The sequence below is a fragment of the Carcharodon carcharias genome, chromosome 13 (assembly GCF_017639515.1).
Source record: "Carcharodon carcharias isolate sCarCar2 chromosome 13, sCarCar2.pri, whole genome shotgun sequence".
Lineage (NCBI taxonomy): Eukaryota > Metazoa > Chordata > Chondrichthyes > Lamniformes > Lamnidae > Carcharodon > Carcharodon carcharias.
In genome coordinates, this window is record NC_054479.1 from 82178615 (window position 1) to 82202057 (window position 23443).

Sequence of the window (23443 nt, forward strand, 5' to 3'; positions counted from 1 at the left end):
GGCCACTTGGCCTGTCGAGCCTGCTCTGCCATTCAATAAGATCATGGCTGATCTGACTATAAGCTCAGCTTCACAATCCCACCTATCCCCGATAACCTTTCACTCCCTCGCTTATCAAGAATCTATCAAGCCCTGCCTTAAAAAGGCTTCCATTGCCTTTTGAGAAAGAGAGTTCCGAAGACTCATGACACACAGAACAAAGTTTCTCATCTGTCTTAAATGGGTGACGCCTTATTTTTAAGCAGAATCACAGAATTTTAACTGCACAGAAGGAAGCCATTCAGCCCAACTTGTCTGCACTGGCTCTTTGAGCATTTTATGACCTTCTGCCATTTCTCTGCCTTTTCCTGTACTACTGTACATTGTTTCTATTCAAATAGTCATCTAATGCCCCCTCGAATGCCTCGATCGAACTTGCCTCCACCACACTTCCTGGCAGTGCATTCCAGACCCGAACCATTCGTTGTGTGAAAAAGATTTTTCTTATGTCACATTTGTTTCTTTTGCAAATCACTTTAAATCTGCGCCTTGTTCTTGATCCTTTTACAAGCGGGAGCAGCTTCTCCCTATCTACTTTGTCCAGCCCCTCATGATTTTGAACATCTCTATCAAATCTCCTCTTAGCCTTCTTTACCAAGGTGAACAGTCCCAACCTCTCCATTCTATCCTCATAGCTCAAGTTTCTCATCCCTGGAACCATTCTTGTAAACCTCTTCTGCACTCTCTCCAATGTGTTCACATCCTTCCTATAGTGTGGCGCCCAGAACTGTACACAGTACTCCAGCTGAGGTCTAACTAGTGTCTTATATAAATTCAGCATAACCTCCCTGCTCTTGTACTCTGCCTCTATTAATAAAGCCTGGAGAATCCAGTCAGCCACACTTTATTCCACAAAATAGGAGGTGGGAAGCTGCCATTAGAAATAGAATAATTGTTTTAAATCACAGCAGTCTCGTGGTTGTGGAATTTCCTGTGAAGCAACATTGGAAAGTCATACTCAAAATTATGGCCATTCTACCAATGACCATTTTCCAGTCAAGCTAAAACCTATGAAATTTTAAAATGGGCATAAACAAGCGGTGAACTATTCCACATATTCCTTTAAGTATGAAAATCAGAGCTGAATGTTACATCACCGTCATTCATATACGTTAGCCATAGCAAGCTTAAGAACATCCAGTCATGGGACGCTTCAGTTTTTAAATGTGATTCATTCTGAAACCATGCAAATATGTTTTAAGAAACAGAAAGTACTCTGCAGACCTTGGTGACAAATTCTTAAATTGCTTAAAAATCACATGTAAACCAGAAATGCGCTTGAAATGCACCATTTTTACCCAGGCTTTGAATCAGCATTACTGTAAATGTGTCTCTTTAGCCTGGTGTGGAACCATTACGATGAGCCAAGGTGTATTAGGATGCAAGGGTCAATACAACGGGTGTAAAAGAGCAAAGAAAGTTCACCTGCAGGATTTGTGGCTTACTCTGTCAATCTCAAATTGAAACTGTTGTTTTAAAATATTTTAACTTGTCCCAAAATTTAATTATACCGTAAAATGTGGCAGATAATTTTCCCTTTAATATCCAAATTTTGGTTTATCATAGAAATGTATACTCAGCATGACTTAAGTTGATCTAATCTTACAAACTACAGATGTGTGTTGTGTTCTGCTGATCCAGAGAGATAATTCTGGTGAAAACTTAAAAAGCAAAAATGGTTGTAGAGTGCTTAGCTTCAAATCATTGGGCTCCACACAGTTTTTCATCTTGTTGGTTTCTGTTCCCCATTTAATTAATAATGCTGATGCTTGTTCTATTTAATGTGGGCAAATGGCTTTGGGAATTGTCGAGCCATATTTTTGCTGCTGTAGTTTCAGGGTCACTATTGTGTATGTAGCCTACATTTCTAACTGGCAGAAATCCACAGTGCACTCTTGGTAGTAAATGTAAATAAAATTGAGGGTCATCATTATCCTCTGCTGGTCCTCTGGATCAATCTCTGGCACCTGGTTCATTTGCTGCCTTTTGAAGGTTCATGGATCCATCCTTATTCCTTCGATGGCTCAGAACAAACGGCGCTCCTCTTCTGTTTCCTGAACTGGATTTCATTTGTCCACTTTTTCTCAAGCTGTGTTTTCCACTACTGGCTCCAAGTTAAACCTTGAATTTCCTGCTGACTCACAACTTGGGCTTAGGTTTGTCACTGAATCAGGCTTCATGCTAGAGTTGCTTCCTGCTTGGAGCCATACCCTCTTCAGGCAGGCTGTTTGATATTTTGGACGGGCTGCAGTTCTTGTCTCAGACGCGACCTTAACTTTTTTTTCTTCCCATTGCTACTGGTCCAGAAGTAACCAACTTCTCCAGCTTGCTCTTTGAGGCTAATTTATCGAGTCAATCCCTGATGTGTCTTTTCCCTAACCTCGGTGAATCATCAGTCATTGTCCCACTCCATTTTATCTTCCTGACCATTAGTTCAGTCATGAACATTTCAGCTCAACAACAGCAACAACTTGCATTTATATAGCATCTTTAACCTTGTAAAGCTTGCCTAGGCACTTCATAGGAGTGTTATCAAATGAAATTTCACTCTAAGCCACAAAAAAAGTTATTAGGATAAGTGACCAAAAACTTGGTCAAAAAAAGAGAGGTTTTAAGGAGAGTCTTAAAGGAGAAGAAAGGCAGAGTTTTAGGATGGGAACTCTGGAGCTTCAGGTCTCAGCAGCAGAACCTATAACCAGCACTGGTGCTACTGTTGGAATTGTGGATGTGCAAAGAGGCCAGAATTGGAGGTGCACAGATATCTCTGAAGGTTGTTGATCAGGAGGAAGTTCCAGAGATGGGGATGGGTGAGGACATGGTTAGATTTGAAAACAAGAATTAGAATTTTAAAGTTGAGGCATTTATCAACTGAGAGCCCATGTAGGTCAAAAAGTACATGGGAGATGGGTGAACGGGACTTGGTGCAAGTTAAGATACAGGCAACAATTTTAAATGAACTTAAGTTTGTGGAGGGTGGAATGTGGGAGGCCAGCCATGAATGCTTTGGAATAGTCAAGTTTCGGGGTGAAAAGAAACATGGATGAAGGTTTCAGAAAATGCTAGAATCTATTATTAAGGAGGTTATAGCAAAGCATTTCGAAAACCTCTGCTATCGGGCAGAGTCTAAATGGTTTTGTGAAAAGGAAATGTATGGCTAATTTATTGGAGTTCTTTGAGGGAGTAATAAGCAAAGTGGATAAAGGGGAACCTGTGGATGTACTGTACTTGGATTACCAGAAGGCATTTAACAAGGTGCCACATCAATGGTTACTGTGCAAGATAAGAGCTCATGGTGTAGGGGGTAACATGTAAGCATGGATAGAAGATTTGTTAGGTAACAGGAAACAGCAGGTATAAATGGATCATTTTTGGATTGGCAATATGTGAGAGTGGAGTGCCACAGGGATCAGTGCTGGGCCTCAACTATTTACAATTTATATCAATGATTTGGATGAAGGGACCGAACGTTTTGTTGCTAATTTTGCTGATGACACAAAGATAGGTAGGAAAGTTGTGAAGAGGACATAAGGATCCTGCAACAGAATATAGATAAGTTGTGAGTGGGCAAAAATTTGGCAGATGGAATATAATGTGGGAAGATCTGAACTTGTCTACTTTGCAAGAAGAATAGAAAAGCAGCATGTTACTTAGATGGAGAGAGATTGCAGCACTCTGAGATACCCAGGGATCTGGGTGTCCTGGTACATGAGTCACACAAATTCAATTAGTATGCAGGTAGAGCAAGTGATGAAGAAGGCAAATTGAATGCTGTTGGTTTTTGCAAGGGGAATGGAATATAAAAGTAGGGATGTTTTGCTACAGTTGTACAGGGCCTTGGTGAGGCCACATCTGGAGTCCTTATTTAAGAAAGGTGAAATGACCGATGCAGTTGGTAAAGCGGAGTTATTTTAAAATCCCAGAGGGAAACTTTAAACAACTGTCATAATCAATAATTTTAAGTGCTTAAAAGAAATGCGACTCTAAACTCAGGAATCAGAACACCAGTTCTCGAGGTTTTACATGAACTAAATGAAACATTTTATTAATTTACACGGGTTAAAATATATATATACATGGCTATAAATTACTACTGTCATAACTTTTAACAAAGTCCCAAACTAATCTCCATTAAGGCAACAGCAACCCTAGACTTGACCAAAACACCAGGCAAAGCCTTTTCACCTTATGAATTCAAAATGAGGTTATTTTCACTGTGGAGCCAGTGGACCAGTTGCAGGCTTACAGCTGCCTTTTGATCTTACATTGCCTCTGCCTGCACACCTGAAAACTGATGAAGTTATACCTACCACCACTGATTGAATTCAAAGTCTCATTGTCTCACCAGCCTCTTTGAACTCCACTTTTTAACAATGAAACCCCTTTCATAGTATCAATTTTATTAGTAAGATAAACATATAGCTTGGTATCTGTTAGAAAAGTGTCAAGTTTTCACCCTACTTCTTGAATGCTCTATTCAAAAAATGCAAATGTACACTATCTCCTATTTCAAAACGAGTACACCTCAAAGCACTCATACTAGCTGCCTTCAGTCCAGTTAAGACATACCCGTAGACTAACCTCTATTTTAAATAAAAATATTTTCCAAAATATTAGATATGTTAATAGCTTCATGATAAAAGGATATAAATGCATTAGAAGCAGTTCAGAGAAGGTTCACCCGACTGATACCTGAGATTGGATTCCTTATGAGGGAAGGTTGGACAGGCAGGGCCTACATTCATTGGAGTTTAGAAGAATGAAAGGTGACCTTATTGAAACATATCCTGAGGGGATTTGACAGGGTGGATACCAGGAGGATATTTCCCCTTGTGGGAGATGCTAGAACTAGCAAACGCAGTTTTAAAATATGGAGCCTCCCATTTAAGACAGCTGAGAAGAAAATATTTTCGCTGAGGATTGAGTGTCTTTGGAACTCTCTTCCCCAGAGAGTGGTGGAAGCAAGGTCATTGAATATTTTTAAGGTAGAGAGAGAGGTAGATCCTTGATTAAGGATCTGACAAGGGAGTCAAAGGTTATGGTGGGTTAAGCTCGAAAGTGGAGTTGAGTCCACAATTAGATCAGCCATGATCTTATTGAATGGCGGAGCAGTCTCAAGGGGCTGATTGGCCTACTCCTCATATGTTCAGGGGTGAAGTCATGGATGGATCTCTCTATATTGGGGTGGACAAACCTTTTAGCCAGAGGGTATAGAAATTGTATGGGAGGGGCCAGCCATAAATACTCAAGAAATGAGCAGCCTTTATTAAGATAACTGTAGCATCATAACGATGCACCACATACAGTAATCAAACACACCCTATTTTTCATGCCCTCTTGGCTTACTGTGAACAATGCGGTTGGTCACCCTTCTTTACAATGGCATCAAAGTCTGGTGTCAGTCTTTTTCTCTCTTCACAGATGCTGCTTGAGCTGCTGAGTACTTCCAACATTTTCTGTTTTTATTTCAGATTTTTAGTATCCGCAGTTTTTACTTTCATCTTGCCAATATAAATGCTGTTTTTTTGAGATCTACAATATGGTGTTGCAAGAGTCACTGTGGGAAAAACATTAAAAAGAGAAAGAAAATTTGGTGAGACCAAAGGCACCTCAGAAGAAATGCCTGCATCTTGTGGGAAGCACAGTGACCTGAATCCTCTCTCTATCTCTTAACCCTGGAGCTGGGATTTCATAACCTCATGGCACTTTAAAGGTGCTACTGAGTGTATCTGTAATTTATTCCACACCTGTTAAGAACACATTCCTAAATTTTCAGTTTTCTCAAAACACAAAACTCTAATCTAAAACATGCACTCTTCACTTTCTATTGCATTCATTATCCTTTTAAAAATTCAAACCTTACATGCACCTCTGGCAGGGGCAGAAGATGCTTTTTCAACTCTTACTTTCAGGAGTGCATAAATAACTAATCACTGCCCCGTGTAGAAGACAGGAAGGAATATATATGTGTTTGTCCATATCATCCTGGCTACTTTATAAAATTATTATTCTATTTAAATCAACAAATAACTGGACTGATAAAATAGCCACTGCTGATCACATGGTGGTAGTTTTGGAACTTTGAACAGTTTAAAAATGGACAAAGGCAAACACATCAAAGCCCTGGAATGTTACACTCCTTGCATTCTATAAACATTCTAGCTAAGCCAACACAAAGGATTGTAGACAAGACATCTGCACCTGTCAGCTATGGACAAAAGCAGAGCTATTTGTGACGACTCATCTCCAACATTGTGCTAATTGTTCTAAAGTTACCTGCTCAAAACAAATTGGGATTTGCCAATTACCTTAAATCAAGTTAGCTGAATAGCTCGACCTGAGACCGCCCTGTCACATGACCAAGACATGAGCTGTTTTGAGTTGCTTTATACAGATTTCGGATTCCATCTTCAGTCTGCTGTTTAACATCTGAGTGGCAGACCACACAGAAGCAAACTCCGGCCGGGTTGGACAACAGGCCCTCATCTCCTGACCCAGCTGGAAAGATTTTGTATCATCGCTTACATCACTGATTCAATCTCTGCATGCCTACTTCATCTTGGGACATCAACAATACCGGAAAAGTGAATCTTACGGCATTGGTTTTCAGACAGCCGACCTCTGCGACTGAAGTCCTCATTGGACTTCGATTCTGGACTCACGTGAAACCATAATTGTTATTTTTATCGTGGTTTTTGCCTTGAACCCCTTTTTTTCTCCTTATCCCTCTTTCATTGTATGAATGTAAAATAGGGGCAGACACTGCAAAACCGCTTCCTGCGTATTGTGTGTGTAAAATAAACCAACCTCCACCTTAACTCGAGTTTGTTGTGGCGTTATCAGTACAGGATTAGATCACTCCAAACTGAAGGGTGGGGGAACATAGGCTACCAATTATAAAAGGGGGAAATCAAAAATCAAAACACCTTTCTGTTTACAGATGAGCAGCGAGTGGAGAGATCAGGGCTGTTCTACATAAACCCCCCCGCTTCCTGTCCGTAACATCACCGAGATACAAATCTCAAAATGTTAAACGGAGTTTGCTTGTGGAGACCTTCAGTCATACATATCTTGGAACTCGCTGCAGGAAGCAGCATTTATGCTTCAACATTTTAATCCCTTGACCACCAACAGAACTGTAGATCAGGTCTTTACTGGGTTTACAAATCTACCATCCTCTACTTCTTTTGGCAGTTACCTTAAATTTTTGCCCTTCAGGAACTGACCCTTCTGCCACTAGAAACAATTTCTCCTTTTTATCTAATCAATAACCTTCATGATTTTGAACATCTCCACATCCCTGATACCTATGTGGCTATAGGAATTTATAATATAAAAAGTTGACAGGACGTACAAATAGATGCAAGATTTTTTAATAGATTAGAGATATGTAATGATTCTAGTGGGTGAAGACATTCTTCAGTATATTACTATGCCAATGCAGACCTGAAGGTCACAGATACAAATCCTGGACTGTCAGCACCCATGGTACCAGATTTCAGCAAGAATCCACATATTCAATGAGGCAATGAGATAATTGGGGAAACAAAACTACAAGAGTTGACTTGACTTTTCATAGAATATTAAAACCTAAGCGCAAAATAAGTTTTGAAGTTAGTGTATATACTTGCAAAACCAAAAGCAAATCGAAACTGCAGTAATCTTGAATGTTCGTTTAGCTTGTGCTACTCTCATGCTGCTCCATGTCCATTCACCCCTTTAAAATGCTGGCCACACTCTCCAAGAAAAGCCCACCTCTGGCGTCCAGTCATTGGCCAACTCCAACTTACTAGGAAATATTTCCGTTGCCATTGAAGTACTTCCCATGAAGTTCTCCAGGATCTCCATTTTACTTCCACAGTTCCTGACGCCAATCAGCTAAGAGCAAGTCAGCATGTACTCTCCGCACAGCCCGCTTTTGCCAGCGCTGCAGCCACAGGCTGGATTGGAAGCATCCACTCGCTGGATGTGTCTTGCCCAGGTCTGCTCAACAATCTTGTGGATCAGCTGAAATTTATAGTGGAGGATGGAAGGCCACTCAGGATAGTATTGGAACAGCTGAGCCTGGGTGTGACAAAGGCATAGGTGAGGGCTTTAGCATCCAGCAAGCTGAGACAGGCGGAGTTGACCAATGTTAGGAGGTGGAAGTAGGCAAGTGATGGAGAGGAAATGGGGTTTGAAGTTATGCTTCTGTTTGAATAGAATGCCTAGATTGCAAGCAGTCTGGTTCAGCCTGAGATAACGGCTGGAGAGGTGGGTGGAATTGGTAGTGAGGATATAAAGTTAGTTGCAAATTTAAGAGAAGCAGTGGAGAAGTAGAGCTCGGTGTTGTTGGGTCAATATGGAAACCTGACACCATGTCTGCAATGATCTTGCCAAAGGGCAGAATAGAGATGAAAAAGAGGTGCCCATGGACAGATCCTTTGAGTCTCTGCAGACAACAGTACGGAGGCAGGAGGGGAAGCCATTGTTGGAGGTGCTCTGACTATAATCAGGTAGGTAAGAACCAAGCAAGGATGAGCTTGGAGGAAAGGTAGAGGGTGGTGTAATTGACCATGTGAAAAGCTGCAGAGAGGATAGGGTGAGAATGCAACATGCAGTTGCAAAGGATATTATTTGTTACTTTGGCTGTTTCAGTACTGTGCAGAGCCAGCACCCAATTAGAGAAATTCAGACATGGAATTGCAGGAAAGATGGACGTGTATTTGGATCCACGGCCATAATAAATTTTGACAACTGTACTTTCCTCATTAAATTCTATTGCACGTGTTTATTTCTAGTTTGGAGCTCCTTTTATTCAATATCATCATAAATTACCTGGAGCTGGAAGTCACAAGCACGTTGGTTAAATTTAAGGATAATAAATGCTATTGAAGTTGTAGATTGCAAAGCTGAACAGGATAAACTATAAGAAAAGTTGAATACACTTCAAAATCCTGTCTGCAACAATCAGATCTGTATGCTTTGGGTGTTTTTAGCAGAGCTGGCTGCAGCAATGACGGAGCTTGTTTGAAGCTTCATCACTGAAGTACAGCCTCCCGAATTGGAGCTCATGAAATTGGGAATTTATTAGGGTTGGTACATTCTGTTGATGGATATCATTGAAAAGATCTGCATCTCCTCTTGTGCTGCCTGATTAATTTTGCTTTCTGTACAGTTCCTACTGCTGCTCTTCCTCCAACATTAAGTGCATGGCAGAGATTGTGACAAGTGGCTCACCTCCTGCTAAGCCTGTTCACTATCTACAAGGGTCAAGTCAGATGGATGTACACCTCTTATCTGGATGGATGTAGCCATAACCATCCATCAAGAATTTTTATATTATCCAAGATGGAGCAGTTTGGTGGTCCTGTCATGAAGTTTACTATCCAACCACTCTATTACCAGCACACTGTGGCTGGAATATGTATGAACTGCAGCAACGCAAGGTTACTTGGCCATTTTAATACACAACTAAACACAGTTAAATGCAAGGAACGGGTAAAGGAAATGAAGGTTGCTGCTCAATCTGCTAAAATGATAATGGGAAAGAGGATTATAGACAGTTATAGAAGTAACAGACAAAGGTTTTAGTTATATGAATACTGGTGAGCCGTTGAAGGATGTTCAAGGAAACATTATGAAGTACTCACTGGGTGTAGCAGTGACATTCGATGATTACTTTGCATCAGTTTTTACTCTCAGACAATGGTGAAATGTGGAGTTGAGGTAGATCATAGGGTTATGATCTTATTTAATGGTGGAAAAAGCTTGAAGGGTTGGATGCTCTATTCCTAGTTGAGCATAAAACCAGGAAGTGTTTTATTATTTACGTTATTAAATCCAACAATAATATAAATGACATTTTTTTTAGATAGATTAAAGAGCATGAAAATAGAGCAGCTGAGTCAGATAATATCCATCTGAGAATCTGTGGGGAAATGGGACATGTGCTACATGAGCCCTTAGCCTTTATATTTTGATAGCTCACTGCACCCTGGGACAGTTCCCCTTCTTCAAAACAAAAGGCGCCAAGACTAACCTGGATACTTATAGGTCCATTAGTTTGATATCAGTAATGGGGAAGATGCTTGAGAGAAGTATTAGCGATGCAAAAGGAGCTCATGTCTTATAAATGTAATTGTAATTTTTTTATTAAGTCATCAAGATGGTGAATAAGGATAGCTCAGTTGACACTGCCTGCCTTGACTTCCAAACGTATTTAATAAGGCACCACACAAGATGTTTCTCTACAAGCCTGAAAGGGTGGTAGAGGCAGAAACCCTCATAACATTTAAGAAGTATTTGGATGTGCACTTGCAACGCCATTCCATACAAGGCTATGGGCCTAGTGCTGGAAAATGGGATTAGAATAGTTAGGTACTTGTTTGAGCGGCACATATTCGATGGGCTGAAGGGCCGCCTTCTGTGCTGTAGACCTCTATGACTCTGAGTTCAAATCCTCTGGTATTTGTGCTAATATAATAAACTAGATTGAGAACTACCTGGCAAAATGTAGGCCGAAAGTAGTTTTCGATGGTTTTACTTCTGTTGGAGATCGGTCACCGGTAGGGGGGGGACTGTTGTTTTTATGACAGTATCTATAATAATATGCAGTTCTTGTCTGTGTGGAATGTTTAAATTGGTCAGTTTAAAGAGTGTGTCTGTGGTGGGTTTATATGGTGGACAATCCCTGGGTACTCTTAGTACCCATTACAATAAAATTTGAAAATATCTAATTAACCAATTGTCATCCCACAGGCGCAGAACAACTTCACTAAACATCAAACACTTCAAGGGGTGAAGGGGAGGAGTTATATGGGTGGAGTAATGACATGGGGAGGGGTGTCATGAAGAGATATTAATGTTGAAAATGTTATTGGAAATTATTTTAAAATTGGAGTTGTAGTAGGATCTGTGTCTGTGTGTCTCAATTGGATTAAAGCCAACTAGTCTGGGTGCTTTGGATAGTAGTTAATTAGGTAAACGTAAGGAGGAAAAGGCAAAGTGTACATTTGCATTTGATTAAACCATTCAAAAGAATGGGTTAATCTTGCACCTAGCTGGGAAACACCAAGCAATGTGTTTATGTTACTAATAAAATTGGTGGAATGAAAGGATTATTGTCAAGAGAGGTAAAATTTAAAAAACCTAGTAATACGATGGAAAATCTAGATTCAAAAGGGAAGCTAGATATAAACCGAAACGAGTTTGTGTGAGTCAGAGGCATTTAAGATCTAACCAGCCAGTAAGCCTAGGACTGTGTCTGCAAAGGAAACAAATTGTAAGGGATCTCATTTTGAATTCGTAAGGTCAAATGTGTTTTTTGTCTGTTTAAAGTCTATAAGTTATTGTTGCCTTGGTGAAGATTTACCTGGGAGTGATTAATTTGGGGATTTGTTTATAAGTTATAATTTGTAGACATGTGTATGTGTTTAATTTGCTGTTAAACTAATAAATGTTTAATTTAGTTTTGTATAAAAAAAACTTTTGATGCTTGGTGGTTTTATTTCAAAATTCAGAGCTGTATCTCAAACATACCACTTGAAAATCTAGGTTATGACGGTTGTTCAAGTTTCCCTCTGGGATTTAAACAACTCAGCCTTTACCAACTGCTGTGTTGTAACAAGGGGCATAGCAGGGGGAGGGGAAGTGGCATGGGAGGGCAGGAGTGATGTCATGGCAGGGGAGCAAAGAGAGGGAAGTATGAAGAAAATGCATAGGAGGTATGGAATGGCGGATAAGATGGGGATGATACAAATGTGAAAGGAATGGATGGGTATGGCATGAGAGACATGGGATGGGGATTTAGAGAAGTACTGTTGCACTAAAGGTACTAATTGCACTGCAAATGTATTGTGGATCCCTACTAGTTTTTATTAATATTCCATGAGTAATTGCTGGGGCATGATCTGCAAATTTACAGATGATACCAAGATTTATGTGGGTGTTAACATTGTGGACTGCTTCAGGTAGAACTTGAAGTGTTGGGGAATTGGTCTCATGATTGACAAATTATGTTTAGATTAGAAAAGTGCAGTGTTATAAGAACATTAAAAATAGGAGCAGGAGTAAGTCATTTGGCCCCTCGAGTGTGCTTCGCCATTCAGCAAGATCATGGCTGATCTGATTGCGGCCATAAATATATTTTCCTCCCTCCCCCTCTTAACCCTTGACTCACTTGTAGATCAAAATCTATCTAACTCAGCGTTGAACATATTCAATGACCCAGCCTCTTCTGGTCACTGAGGTAGAGAATTCCAAAAGATTAATGACCCTCAGAGGAGAAATTCCTCTTTATCTCCAAATGCATGTGGGTAGAGCGAATGCCCAACATACAAGCACCACTCAGGGGAAAGTATTAAAGGAGGTGGAGAAAGAGATCTTGGCATTCCAGTGCATACATCTCTAAAGGTTCATGAGCAATGCCAGGAAACCATTGCTAGAGTGAATATGGTGCTTTCATAGGACAACTGATTAGAACATGTGGCATTCTATTTTGTCCTTGTAAAGGACTGTTTCAGGTCTCACTTGGAATAATGTGTCCAATTTTGGTGGCCTGACATGGTCGGTGATAGTAGAGGTTTTGGCAAGGGTGTAGAAGAAGCTGAACCACAAACTGAGAGTTCTACTAAGCCTGTGTTCTCAGTGGACTCTACAGAAGTGAGACCTGGACTACATATGCTAGGCAGGAGGAAAGACTAAAGCCTCAGAATTATCCTCAACATCACTTGACAGGACAAGGTCACCAAACCAGATGTGCTGGAGTATGCTAATTCCACTAGTATACGCTTGTTGCTAAGACAATGATGTCTATGCTGGATCAGCCACATTCATTAGATAGATGATGGCCATACACCCAAAGACCTTCTGAACGGTGAACTGACCACTAGGTCACAACCTCCTGAGTGTAAATACCTCTGTTACAAGGACACCTGTAGACAAGATATGAAGATGGCGGATAATGGCACTGACCACTGGGAGACAATTGCTGACTGCCATGACCTCTGGTGGCTGACTGTTTGAAAGGTCGTTGGAAGAATTGAGCAGAAACAAAAAGCTCAGCTAGCCAAGGAGAGAACCCAGAGAAAAATGAGGCCAGTGAATCATGCACCTTCTCACCCACTGCCTTCCTCTGCAGCAAATGTGGCAGAGATTGCCTTGCCAGAGTGGGGCTCCTGAGCCACCCCAGGCAGTGCTGAACACAGAGATGACCACCACATTGTAAACCATCCTTTCACGAGATAGAAGGCTGCCAGTGTAGAGGAGGGCCTCTAGGCTAATTCCTTGTATAAAGCACCTTATAAGCATGGGAACCATGATGAATAAGTGAAGACCCTTTGGTCCATTCAGCCTGTCCCATACAACTGTGATGCACAATATATACATCCACCTGAAACAGTGATTTCTTTGGAGAGGTGAAAACATATTAAAAACCTCAGGCCAATTTGTGGAGAAAAAAAAACTGGAAAATTCCTCTAGTCCATTTTTGCGATCAAAACAAATCCAGTAGATAACTCAAATTTTGAATTTCCATCAGCACCAACCTGTCCTAAGAGGTGATCTCTGGCCCAGCTCTTGTTTGAAAGGATTCAGGGAATCAGCATCCACTGCATAAGATTGAAGCTTGTTCCAGAGAGTTTACTGTTCTCTGGGGAAAATAATCACCTCATGACATCTGACCTAGATCTGGCCTTATGCAGCATAAAACTGTCACCCCTGGTCCCTCTATTTAATTAAGATAAGCTAAAAGAGCTGGGATTCTACATTTTAGAGAAGGATAAATGTACGGGTAATCAGATTGAGGTTTATAAGACAGTGAAGGGATTTTAGAGTCCCGTTTGACAGTTTGTTTGAATTAAATGCTTCCCAACGGATAGTTGGTCTCTGGCATGGGCTGCTGGCTTGTGCAGTTGTTGCTGATTCCCTGAATTCTAACTGGGAAAGAGGGCGCCTCTGACGAAAAGTAGGTCCAGCAAGGAATTTAGGAGCAGAAAGATCTCCTGAACGAGTTTCAATCCACGTAGGGGATTGAAGGAAGCATCTGAGAGATATTTCCAGAATGTTATGGCCCCTGTAGACGCCGATAACTTTTAAATGAGATGAATTTCCCAAATGACCAACATCAATAACTGAAGGACAAGATTTCATGTTTTAAGACTTTTGCTGGAAGCAACTAGATCAACAGATTAAACAGTACTTTACAGGCAACTAATGATCTGAACCAAAGAAAAGGTACCTTTGCATTGACTAATTAACGCAATTGAGCCATATTTTACAACCCCGTTGACTGTGTACCGCACTTTTGGCAGATGTATGGTGTTACAAAAACAAGTCCAAAGTTATTCCCAACTCTCCAGCAGGCTCCCTTCTCCCTCCCGCTCTAGGTTGAAACTTCAGAGTCCTTCAAGAGTCATTCCACTCTTCCAGATCTGACTCTCACCAGCAAAGCCGACCTCAGTGACTCCTTTTCCTTCAGTCTCCTAAAGTCCTGTCTATTCTGACCCTTTTCTTTCAAACATCAAACCAAATCTCACCAGGATATCTCTCTCTCACTCACTCTCTCTCTCTCTCTCTCTCTCTCACACTCTCTCCCTCACTCTCTCGCATTCACTCACTCTCGCACTCACTCGCTGTCTCGCACTCACTCGCTGTCTCGCACTCACTCGCTCTCTCGCACTCACTCGCTCTCTCGCACTCTCGCTCGCTCGCAATCTCGCTCGCTCGCACTCTCGCTCGCTCGCACTCTCGCTCGCTCGCAATCTCGCTCGCTCGCACTCTCGCTCGCTCGCACTCTCGCTCTCGCGCACTCGCACTCTCGCTCTCTCGCTCTCTCGCGCGCACTCTCGCGCGCACTCTCGCGCGCACTCTCGCGCGCACTCTCGCGCGCACTCTCGCGCGCACTCTCGCGCGCACTCTCGCGCGCACTCTCGCGCGCACTCTCGCGCGCTCTCTCGCTCGCTCTCTCGCTCGCTCGCTCGCTCTCTCGCTCGCTCGCTCTCGCTCTCGCTCACTCGCACTCACTCGCTCTCTCGCACTCGCTCGCTCTCTCGCACTCACTCGCTCTCTCGCACTCACTCGCTCTCTCGCACTCACTCGCTCTCTCGCACTCACTCGCTCTCTCGCACTCACTCGCTCTCTCGCACTCACTCGCTCTCTCGCACTCACTCGCACTCTCGCACTCTCGCTCTCTCTCTCGCTCTCTCGCTCTCTCTCTCGCTCTCTCGCTCTCTCGCTCTCTCGCTCTCTCTCTCGCTCTCTCTCTCTCTCTCTCTCGCTCTCTCTCTCGCTCTCTGTCTCGCTCTCTCGCTCGCTCTCTCGCTCGCTCTCTCTCTCGCTCTCTCTCTCGCTCTCTCGCTCTCTCGCTCGCTTGCTCTTGCTCGCTCTCTCTCGCTCTCTCTCGCTCTCTCTCTCGCTCTCTCGCTCTCTGTCTCGCTCTCTCTCTCGCTCTCTCTCTCGCTCTCTCTCTCGCTCTCTCTCGCGCTCTCTCTCGCGCTCTCTCTCGCGCTCTCTCTCGCGCTCTCTCTCGCGCTCTCTCTCGCGCTCTCTCTCGCGCTCTCTCTCGCGCTCTCTCTCGCGCTCTCGCTCGCGCTCTCGCTCGCGCTCTCGCTCTCTCGCACTCACTCGCTCTCTCGCACTCGCGCTCACTCGCGCTCACTCGCACTCGCGCTCACTCGCACTCGCGCTCACTCGCACTCTCGCTCACTCGCACTCTCGCTCACTCGCACTCTCGCTCACTCTCGCTCACTCTCGCTCACTCTCGCTCACTCTCGCTCACTCTCGCTCACTCTCGCTCACTCTCGCTCTCTCTCGCTCTCTCTCGCTCTCTCTCGCTCTCTCTCGCTCTCTCTCGCTCTCTCTCGCTCTCTCTCGCTCTCTCTCGCTCTCTCTCGCTCTCTCGCTCGCTCGCTCTCGCTTGCTCGCTCTCTCTCGCTCGCTCTCTCGCACGCTCGCTCGCTCTCTCGCACGCTCTCTCGCACGCTTTCTCGCACGCTCTCTCGCACGCTCTCTCGCACGCTCTCTCGCACGCTCTCTCGCACGCTCTCTCGCACGCTCTCTCGCACGCTCTCTCGCACGCTCTCTCGCACGCTCTCTCGCACGCTCTCTCGCACGCTCTCTCGCACGCTCTCTCGCACGCTCTCTCGCACGCTCGCTCGCTCTCTCGCTCTCTCGCTCTCTCGCACTCTCTCTCGCACTCTCTCTCGCTCTCTCGCTCTCTCTCTCGCTCTCTCTCTCGCTCTCTCGCTCTCTCGCTCTCTCTCTCGCTCTCTCGCTCTCTCGCTCTCTCGCTCTCTCGCTCTCTCGCTCTCTCACAGCAGCTGTCACAGATGTGAGAACTATCGTTTGATATTTCAATAGGTTTCTGTTTGAGTTTTTTCCCATTGAAACCAGATTTCATGGGCCTGTCTCTGAGTGGAGGTGTTAAGTATGACCTCACCATCCCCCATTGCATAATGTCCTGTTTCACCTTAAGTTGAAGGGGACATTTTAAAATGAAGACCACCTTGTAAAGTCTAAAATTTGTAACAGCATTTTTTTCCCCAGGTTGACCTGGGTTTTTTGTCTTTTGCTTAGAGGATTGCATGGTTTTGTGTGGTGTTGAGTGTCTGTGTTGTTCTATCCCCTGAGTATCCTTAGAGGATGTCCTCTGGAACTTCCTCCTCAATCTCTGACCATCTTCATGAATTATTGGTGTCGTGGCACTTAGAATAGTGTGTGGAGTTCTGGTTGCGACAATACAAAAATTTTGCATCTACCTGCCTGTAGTGGTTCAAAAAGACAGCTCATTACCACCTTCTCAAGAGCAAGTAGGGATGGGCAATAAATGCTGGCCTAGCCAGTGAAGCTCCAATCCCATGAATGAATAAAAAAAAAAGATATTGAAGCTATTGATCAGATTCAGAAGGAGGCAACCAGAATGATTGAGACATTGAAGAATTGGATTGTGATGAGAAATTAGTAATTGAGCTTGTTTTCACTGGAAAAGAGAAGGATGAGAGATTATTGGCTGAACTTTTAGCCCCCGATGGAGATCAGAATGGAGGCAGCTGCAAAAATTTGTACAGCTCACTGACGTGCCAATTCCCTGGCTCTGTCCAATTCTGGCCTATTCCGGAGATAAATCGACCTGGTTAAGGGCCTATCAAGGCCTATTTTGGAGATCAACTTTGATTTTCTGGGATAAAAACAAAAAAACTGCGGATGCTGGAAATCCAAAACAAAAACAGAATTACCTGGAAAAACTCAGCAGGTCTGGCAGCGAAGGGTCATGAGGACTCGAAACGTCAACTCTTTTCTTCTCCGCCGATGCTGCCAGACCTGCTGAGTTTTTCCAGGTAATTCTGTTTTTGTTTTTGATTTTCTGGTCTGCCTGCAGGCAGCAGGGGCAGTTCTAGTGATGGTGATTCTGGGGTCTGGGAGATTAACTGTAAGGTATGAATCCATCAGAATGACTATGTCAGGCTGTTGTTTGACTAGTCTGTGGGACAGCGCTCCCAATTTTGGCGCAAGATCCCAGATGTTTGTAAGGAGGACTTTGCAGGGTTGTCAGGGCTGAGTTTGCTGTAGTAATATCTGGTGCCTCTGTCGATGCCAGGTGGTATGCCTGGTTCATTCCTTTTAGACTTCATAGTTGTTTGATACAGATGAGTGGCTTGTTAGGCCATTTCAGAGCGAATTTAAGTGTCAACCACATTGCTGTGGGTCTGGGGTCACATGTAGGCCAGACTAGGTAAGGACAGCAGATTTCCTTTCTTAAAGGACATTAGTGAACCAGATGGTTTTTATGACAATCATCAATGGTTTCATAGTCACCATTAGGCCAGCTTTTTAATTCCACATTTATTAATCGAATTTAAACTCCTTCAGCTGCCACGATGGGATTTGAACCTGTATCCCCAGAGCAATCATCTGGGCTCTGGACTTTTAGTCCAGTGGCATTACAACTATGACACCACCTCCCCAAATTTAGTGTTCTATGTAAATGAGGTGGCAGTAATAATGCAGTACTATAACTAGCATAAACAAACCCAACTTAAAATGTTAGCTTACATGGAATTGAAGACTAGACATTGAGTAAACTCGAGGCAGCATGTAACTCTCAACCATTGGAAATTGGTTTGAAAACGTTTTATACTGCTTTATACAGGTGCAAGCACAATGCATTGTGTGTCAGAATATATGCACGACAAAGAACGTTCTGTCTGAAAGGGAGCTTGGGATTGTGGTATAACCATTGACATGATGACATTTAAAAGAATTATACTGTACATATGTGGATGAATTTAATAATTTTAGCATTTTAAATAGTGAGAACAAAGGGAAGAACAAAAGTATGATCCTAAGTGTATATTTACTTATGCCTGTCACCCCTCCTGTTCTGTTTTTAAAATCTAGGCTAGAATCAGCTAGAGAACTGTTCCAGATGTGAAAACATAAACAGGAATTATTGTTCCTCCTACCATTCATCATGTTAATTGAGCAAAGCTTTGTTTCTTTCACTTTGTAATATAACAATGAACTTGCGTTCATATTGCACCATTTAGATCCCAAAGCGCTTCGCTGCTGAAAATGTGCTTTTGAACTGTTGTTACTGTTCTGCAGGTAAATATGGTAGTCAGTTTGTGCACAACAAGTTCTCGCAAATAGCAGGTGAGATAAGTGACTAGATAATCTGTTTGGCGGAATAGGTTGAGAGATGAATATTAGCCAGGACACTGAGAACTACTTTTCTCATCTTCAAATGGTACCACAGGAATCTTGTATATCCACCTTAGAGGGAAGATATTGGGGGATGGTCTGAGAGGGGTCCTTAGTTTAAAGTATTATCCAAAGGATGGCACCTCTAACAGTAAAGGACTCTTAGTACTGCACTCAAGTGTCATCTGAGATAAAGGGCTGGATTTTCATGCCTCCATCCATGTGGGAATGGAGGTGAAAAGGCTTTAAAAATGCTGGGCATGAACCAATTCCAGGATTCCTGCCCCTATTCCCATTTCCATCAGCTTTTTGCTGGCGAGGGATAAAGGTGTGGTTAGTGAACCCGTATGCAAAATTTCCGACCTTGCTGGTTCTATTGCTGGGGTGGACGTTCGGATGCATTAGAGGCCTTTTCCTTGTGGATAAAATCCTCTTCTATGTTCTACAGTATGAAGATTCAAATATGAACTTGTGTAGGGGACCCTAAGGTTTGATTTTCACATTGATTGAAATGTCCTGACACCTACTGGGCCTTTGGAGCACTCATGCAGTATCCACTAGGCACAGAACCAATTAGATATATAATGACACAGGCAATTATTTGAAATGCTCATGAAATAAAACAAAATCGGGCATTCAGCATTCCCTTTCCCCTCTTACAATCTCAAAACTGTATAGCACAGCCAGTGATTTTTTTTTTAATTCATTCAGGGGTTGTGGACTTCGTTGGCTGGGCCAGCATTTATTGCCCATCCTTAGTTATTGAATGCCTGAATTTGTTTTATTTCATGAACATTTCAAAGACTTGCCAATGTTATTATATGGCTCATGAGTTCTGTACTTTGTGGATTCTGGGTGAGTGGGCATGAAGGATGCATGGGGGCCATGGAAGGGGGAATGGGAGATATGGGGGCATGGAAGAAACATGGGAGAGGGGAGAGCAGTGGAGTGAAGAGGGGTGAGGGCTAGAGAGCCTAACAACTATGAACATAACTGGGTCAATGTCCCAGTAAACAGAAGCAGGTCTTCGAACTTGTGAGCCTCGTCATCCACCCGTGCCAATTGCTGCCTCAGGAGGCAGTGGCTCCAACTCCCAGAGACCAAATTATCAGGAGAATGTACTGCCTTTTAGAAATCGGAAACACAAGATAGGAAATGGCCCAAATCGCAGTTCCAAAGCCGAAGGTGAAAATCCACCCTAAAAATTCAAGTCTCTCGAGTGGGTTTTGAATCAATGACCTTCTAACTTTGGCACAAATGCTACAGTTGAGTATAGCTACTAATTTGTGGATAACTAGGAAAGCATTGTTAATAAAATTGGGGCTTTTCCCCTGAAGTTTGGTTCGGTGTAGTTTGGAAAGCTCTGTGTATTTATTTATCTCTATGAACAAGATTACTATTCAACATGAATGGAAATAAAATATTGAACCCCACAAATTCCCACAACATAATTCCTCATTGTATTTTAACAATAATGTCATTGTGATTTCATAAGGTGTTATGACACAGCAGTTGGTAAAGCTGAGTTTTTTAAAAGTCCTAGAGGGAAACTATAAAACAACTGTCATAGCCTATATTTTAAGTGGTATATTTGAGATGCATCTCTAAATTCAGGAATCAGACCACCAGCTCTCACGAGGTTCTTATATCAAATTACATGAGATGTTTATTAATTTACACAAGTTAAACATATACACATGGCTACAAATTACCACAGTCATAACTTTTAAAAATTCCCAAATTAATCTCCACAAAGGCAACAGCAACTATTAGACTTTAAGCAGACACCAGGGAAAGCATTTCCACCTTACAAATTCAAAATGAGGTTCTTTTCACTTTGGTTCTTTTGCAGACACAGTAGTAGGCTTACAGGCTTTGATGTTACATTGCCTCTGCCCTGCATACACAAAACTGTTATCGGTTATACCCCCCCCAACACATCTCATTGAATATAAATTCTCATTGTATCACCAGCCCCTTGAACACCACCCCTCTAACAATAAAACCCCTTTCATAGTACCATTTTTATTAGTAATGTAAGCATTGCTTGGTCTCTGCTACCTAGGTGCCAGATTTCACTCCTCTTCTTGAATGCTCTATTCAACAAAATGCAAATACACTCTACCTCTCCTATATCTCAAAACCAGTATACATCAAAGCTATCTTTAATCCAATTAAGATGCACCCACAGACTAACACTCTATTTTTAAAAAAAAAGTTCTAATAACATTATATACATATTAATAGCTTCATAACAAACGGGAAGAAGATTTTTTTTTATTATTTCTGTAACCACGAAGTCTCATGACGATGTGCTCTTCTGAATGCTTTACCCCTTTGAGTTAGACTGTGCACATTCAGAAAGTTTAGTTTGGAGATCTAGGAAACATTTTTGGGGAGAACCTGTGAAATAATTTAACTTTGTACGTTTAATGTGGTTTGAATATATGTAGGTAAAGCAACATACCAGACTACAAAATGTGGAGCATAGAAGTAATATTTAGGGCAGATTATGAAACAGTTCAAACCTTCAATTTAGCCAATTTTGGAACATCCACTGTTGGATAAAGATATTTCCAACTTGTGTGAAATGTTTTGAACTTCAATGCTCATTAGAAAGCCCCAAAATTTAGTTAACAGTGGCAATATGTGAGTTTTTATCAAATTAATGTTTTTGGTAGAGAAATTGAGAGGATGCTATTTGCTTTCTTAAAGTGCAGCTGAATCCTATTGTGCCTCCATTTTTTTATTGATGGGATTAATTGCAATTAACATGTTTAATTTCAGGCTTTACTGAGTAGAATATTTCATGGAAAAGATGAAAAAGTTTAAGCGACGGCTTTCTCTGACTTTGCGTGGCAGCCAAACAATTGATGAGTCTCTGTCTGAGCTTGCAGAGCAAATGACGATTGAAGAGAATAGCAGTAAAGATAATGGTAAGTTATTTTTTTCAAAGCTTTAAAATTAACATAATGCAATCCTTATTTGAAATGCTCTGTTTAACTGTTGGACTGCTGTAAGCTTCACTTTTAAACTGAATCCTGTACATATGTCACTTTTCTTTATCTAAACCTTTTTGAGTTGAGGTAACTTCAAACCAGAGTGAGTAATGACACAAATGTTTTTGTCACTTATGGCAAAATGGAACTTAGTTTTGCTCATTGTTCAATCAATAAAACGGCTTTTGGCCAAATTTACTCTGCTTCATGTAACTTTCTACACCCTGTATTTAAGCTGGGGACGTTTCTGTAGCAAGTTATTTTATTGACTAGAATATGTGATTTTTTTTTGTCAGGCTGCTGGAGAATGTGCCAGCTTTAGGGATTTACAAAGTGTATTCTGTAGTTCTGCATCTTAAATTAAAGATCATAATAGGGTGTTTCATGGCACAGTGCAATAAGACTGAGGACAGATTGTAAGGTTCTTTTGTGACAGAGCACTGTACACTGTGATGATTTTTTGCATTTAAATTAGTGTGATTTGAAACTTTTATTTAAAATATTGCAAGTAGCAGGTTTTGCTTCTGCTTCTCTGATCATTGCTAGTGAAAATTGTATAAGTGAATACAAAAGGCATAAGTAAAGCTTTGCATTTGGGATCTTGTTCATTTTTTCAACTCCTCGCAGTTCACAAAGCAGCTTCAACATAAGGGAAAACTGCACTGAAGGCGATAAAGTATAAACCAGTCAAGAATGAAAAATTATTAAGGAGGGTAGTAGCAGTCTTCAGGAGGATTGTACAGAGTGGTGAAATTGACTGACACATGGTAGATGAAGTTCAATGCAGAGGTGTGTGAAGCGATATGTTTTGGACGGAAGAGTGAGGAGGTGATATAAGTTAAATGGTACAATTTTAAAGGTGGTGCAGGAGCAGAGATCTAGGGGTTACCTATCTAGGTTTTTGTGGGTTTGAAGGGCAAGTTGATAAGACTATTGTTTTTAAATATATAGGATCCTTGACTCAATAAATAAATGAATACAATGGAAAATGCAAGGAAGCTATGATAAACTTTTATAAATTGCTTATTAGCCCTCAGCTGAAATATTGTCCAGGTACTTGTGATCAGCAGTGAAATCGAAGCTCCAACACTGACTGCATGAAAAACTATAATTCTGTACAATTCTGGTCACCACATTACAGGAAGGGCATAATTGCTTTGGAAAGAGTGCAGAGAAGATTTACAAGAATGCTGCTAGGGCTTGAAAATTGCAGCCATGAGGAAACATTGGATAGGCTGGGGTTGTTTTTCTTAGAATAGAGGAAGCTGAGGGGTGACCTAATTGAGATGTACAAAATTGTGAGGGGCCTAGATAGGGTAGACAGTAAAGACGTTTCCCCTAACTGAGGGGTCAATTTCCAGGGGGCATAGATTTAAGGTGATTGGCAGAAGGATTGGAGGAGACATGAGAAAAATCTTTTTTACCCAGAGGGTGGAGGGCATCTGGAATTCACTGCTGAAATCGATGGTTGAGGCTGAAATGCTCAACTCATTGAAAATGGATCTGTATCTGAAGCACTGTAACCTGTGAGGCTGTGGACCAGGTGCTGAAAAGTGGGATTAAAATGAGTGGCTAATTTCTTTTTCATCATTTTCTGGCCGACACAGACATGATGGGCTGAATGGCCTCTTTCTGTGCAGTAACATTTCTGTGGGTCTACAAACCTACCTTTTCCATAGGCTGCAATAGGAGCTTGCTCTCTGGGTTGCAGCATGGGTTCAATGATAAAC

The 23443-nt window shown here is 42.0% G+C and overlaps 1 protein-coding gene across 5 annotated transcripts in view; it reads left to right on the plus strand.

Moving 5' to 3' along the window:
- Positions 1 to 23443, plus strand: part of cdk17 (cyclin-dependent kinase 17) — a 211206-nt gene that overhangs the window by 67637 nt on the left and 120126 nt on the right. For all 5 annotated transcript variants that reach the window (XR_005944792.1, XM_041202669.1, XM_041202671.1 and 2 more), the window contains one exon: positions 21502 to 21650. Coding sequence is in view for 4 of the 5 variants with exons in the window: in XM_041202669.1 (XP_041058603.1) it covers positions 21524 to 21650 (127 nt within the window). In the remaining variant the exon portion in view is untranslated. The remainder of the gene's footprint in view (positions 1 to 21501; positions 21651 to 23443) is intronic.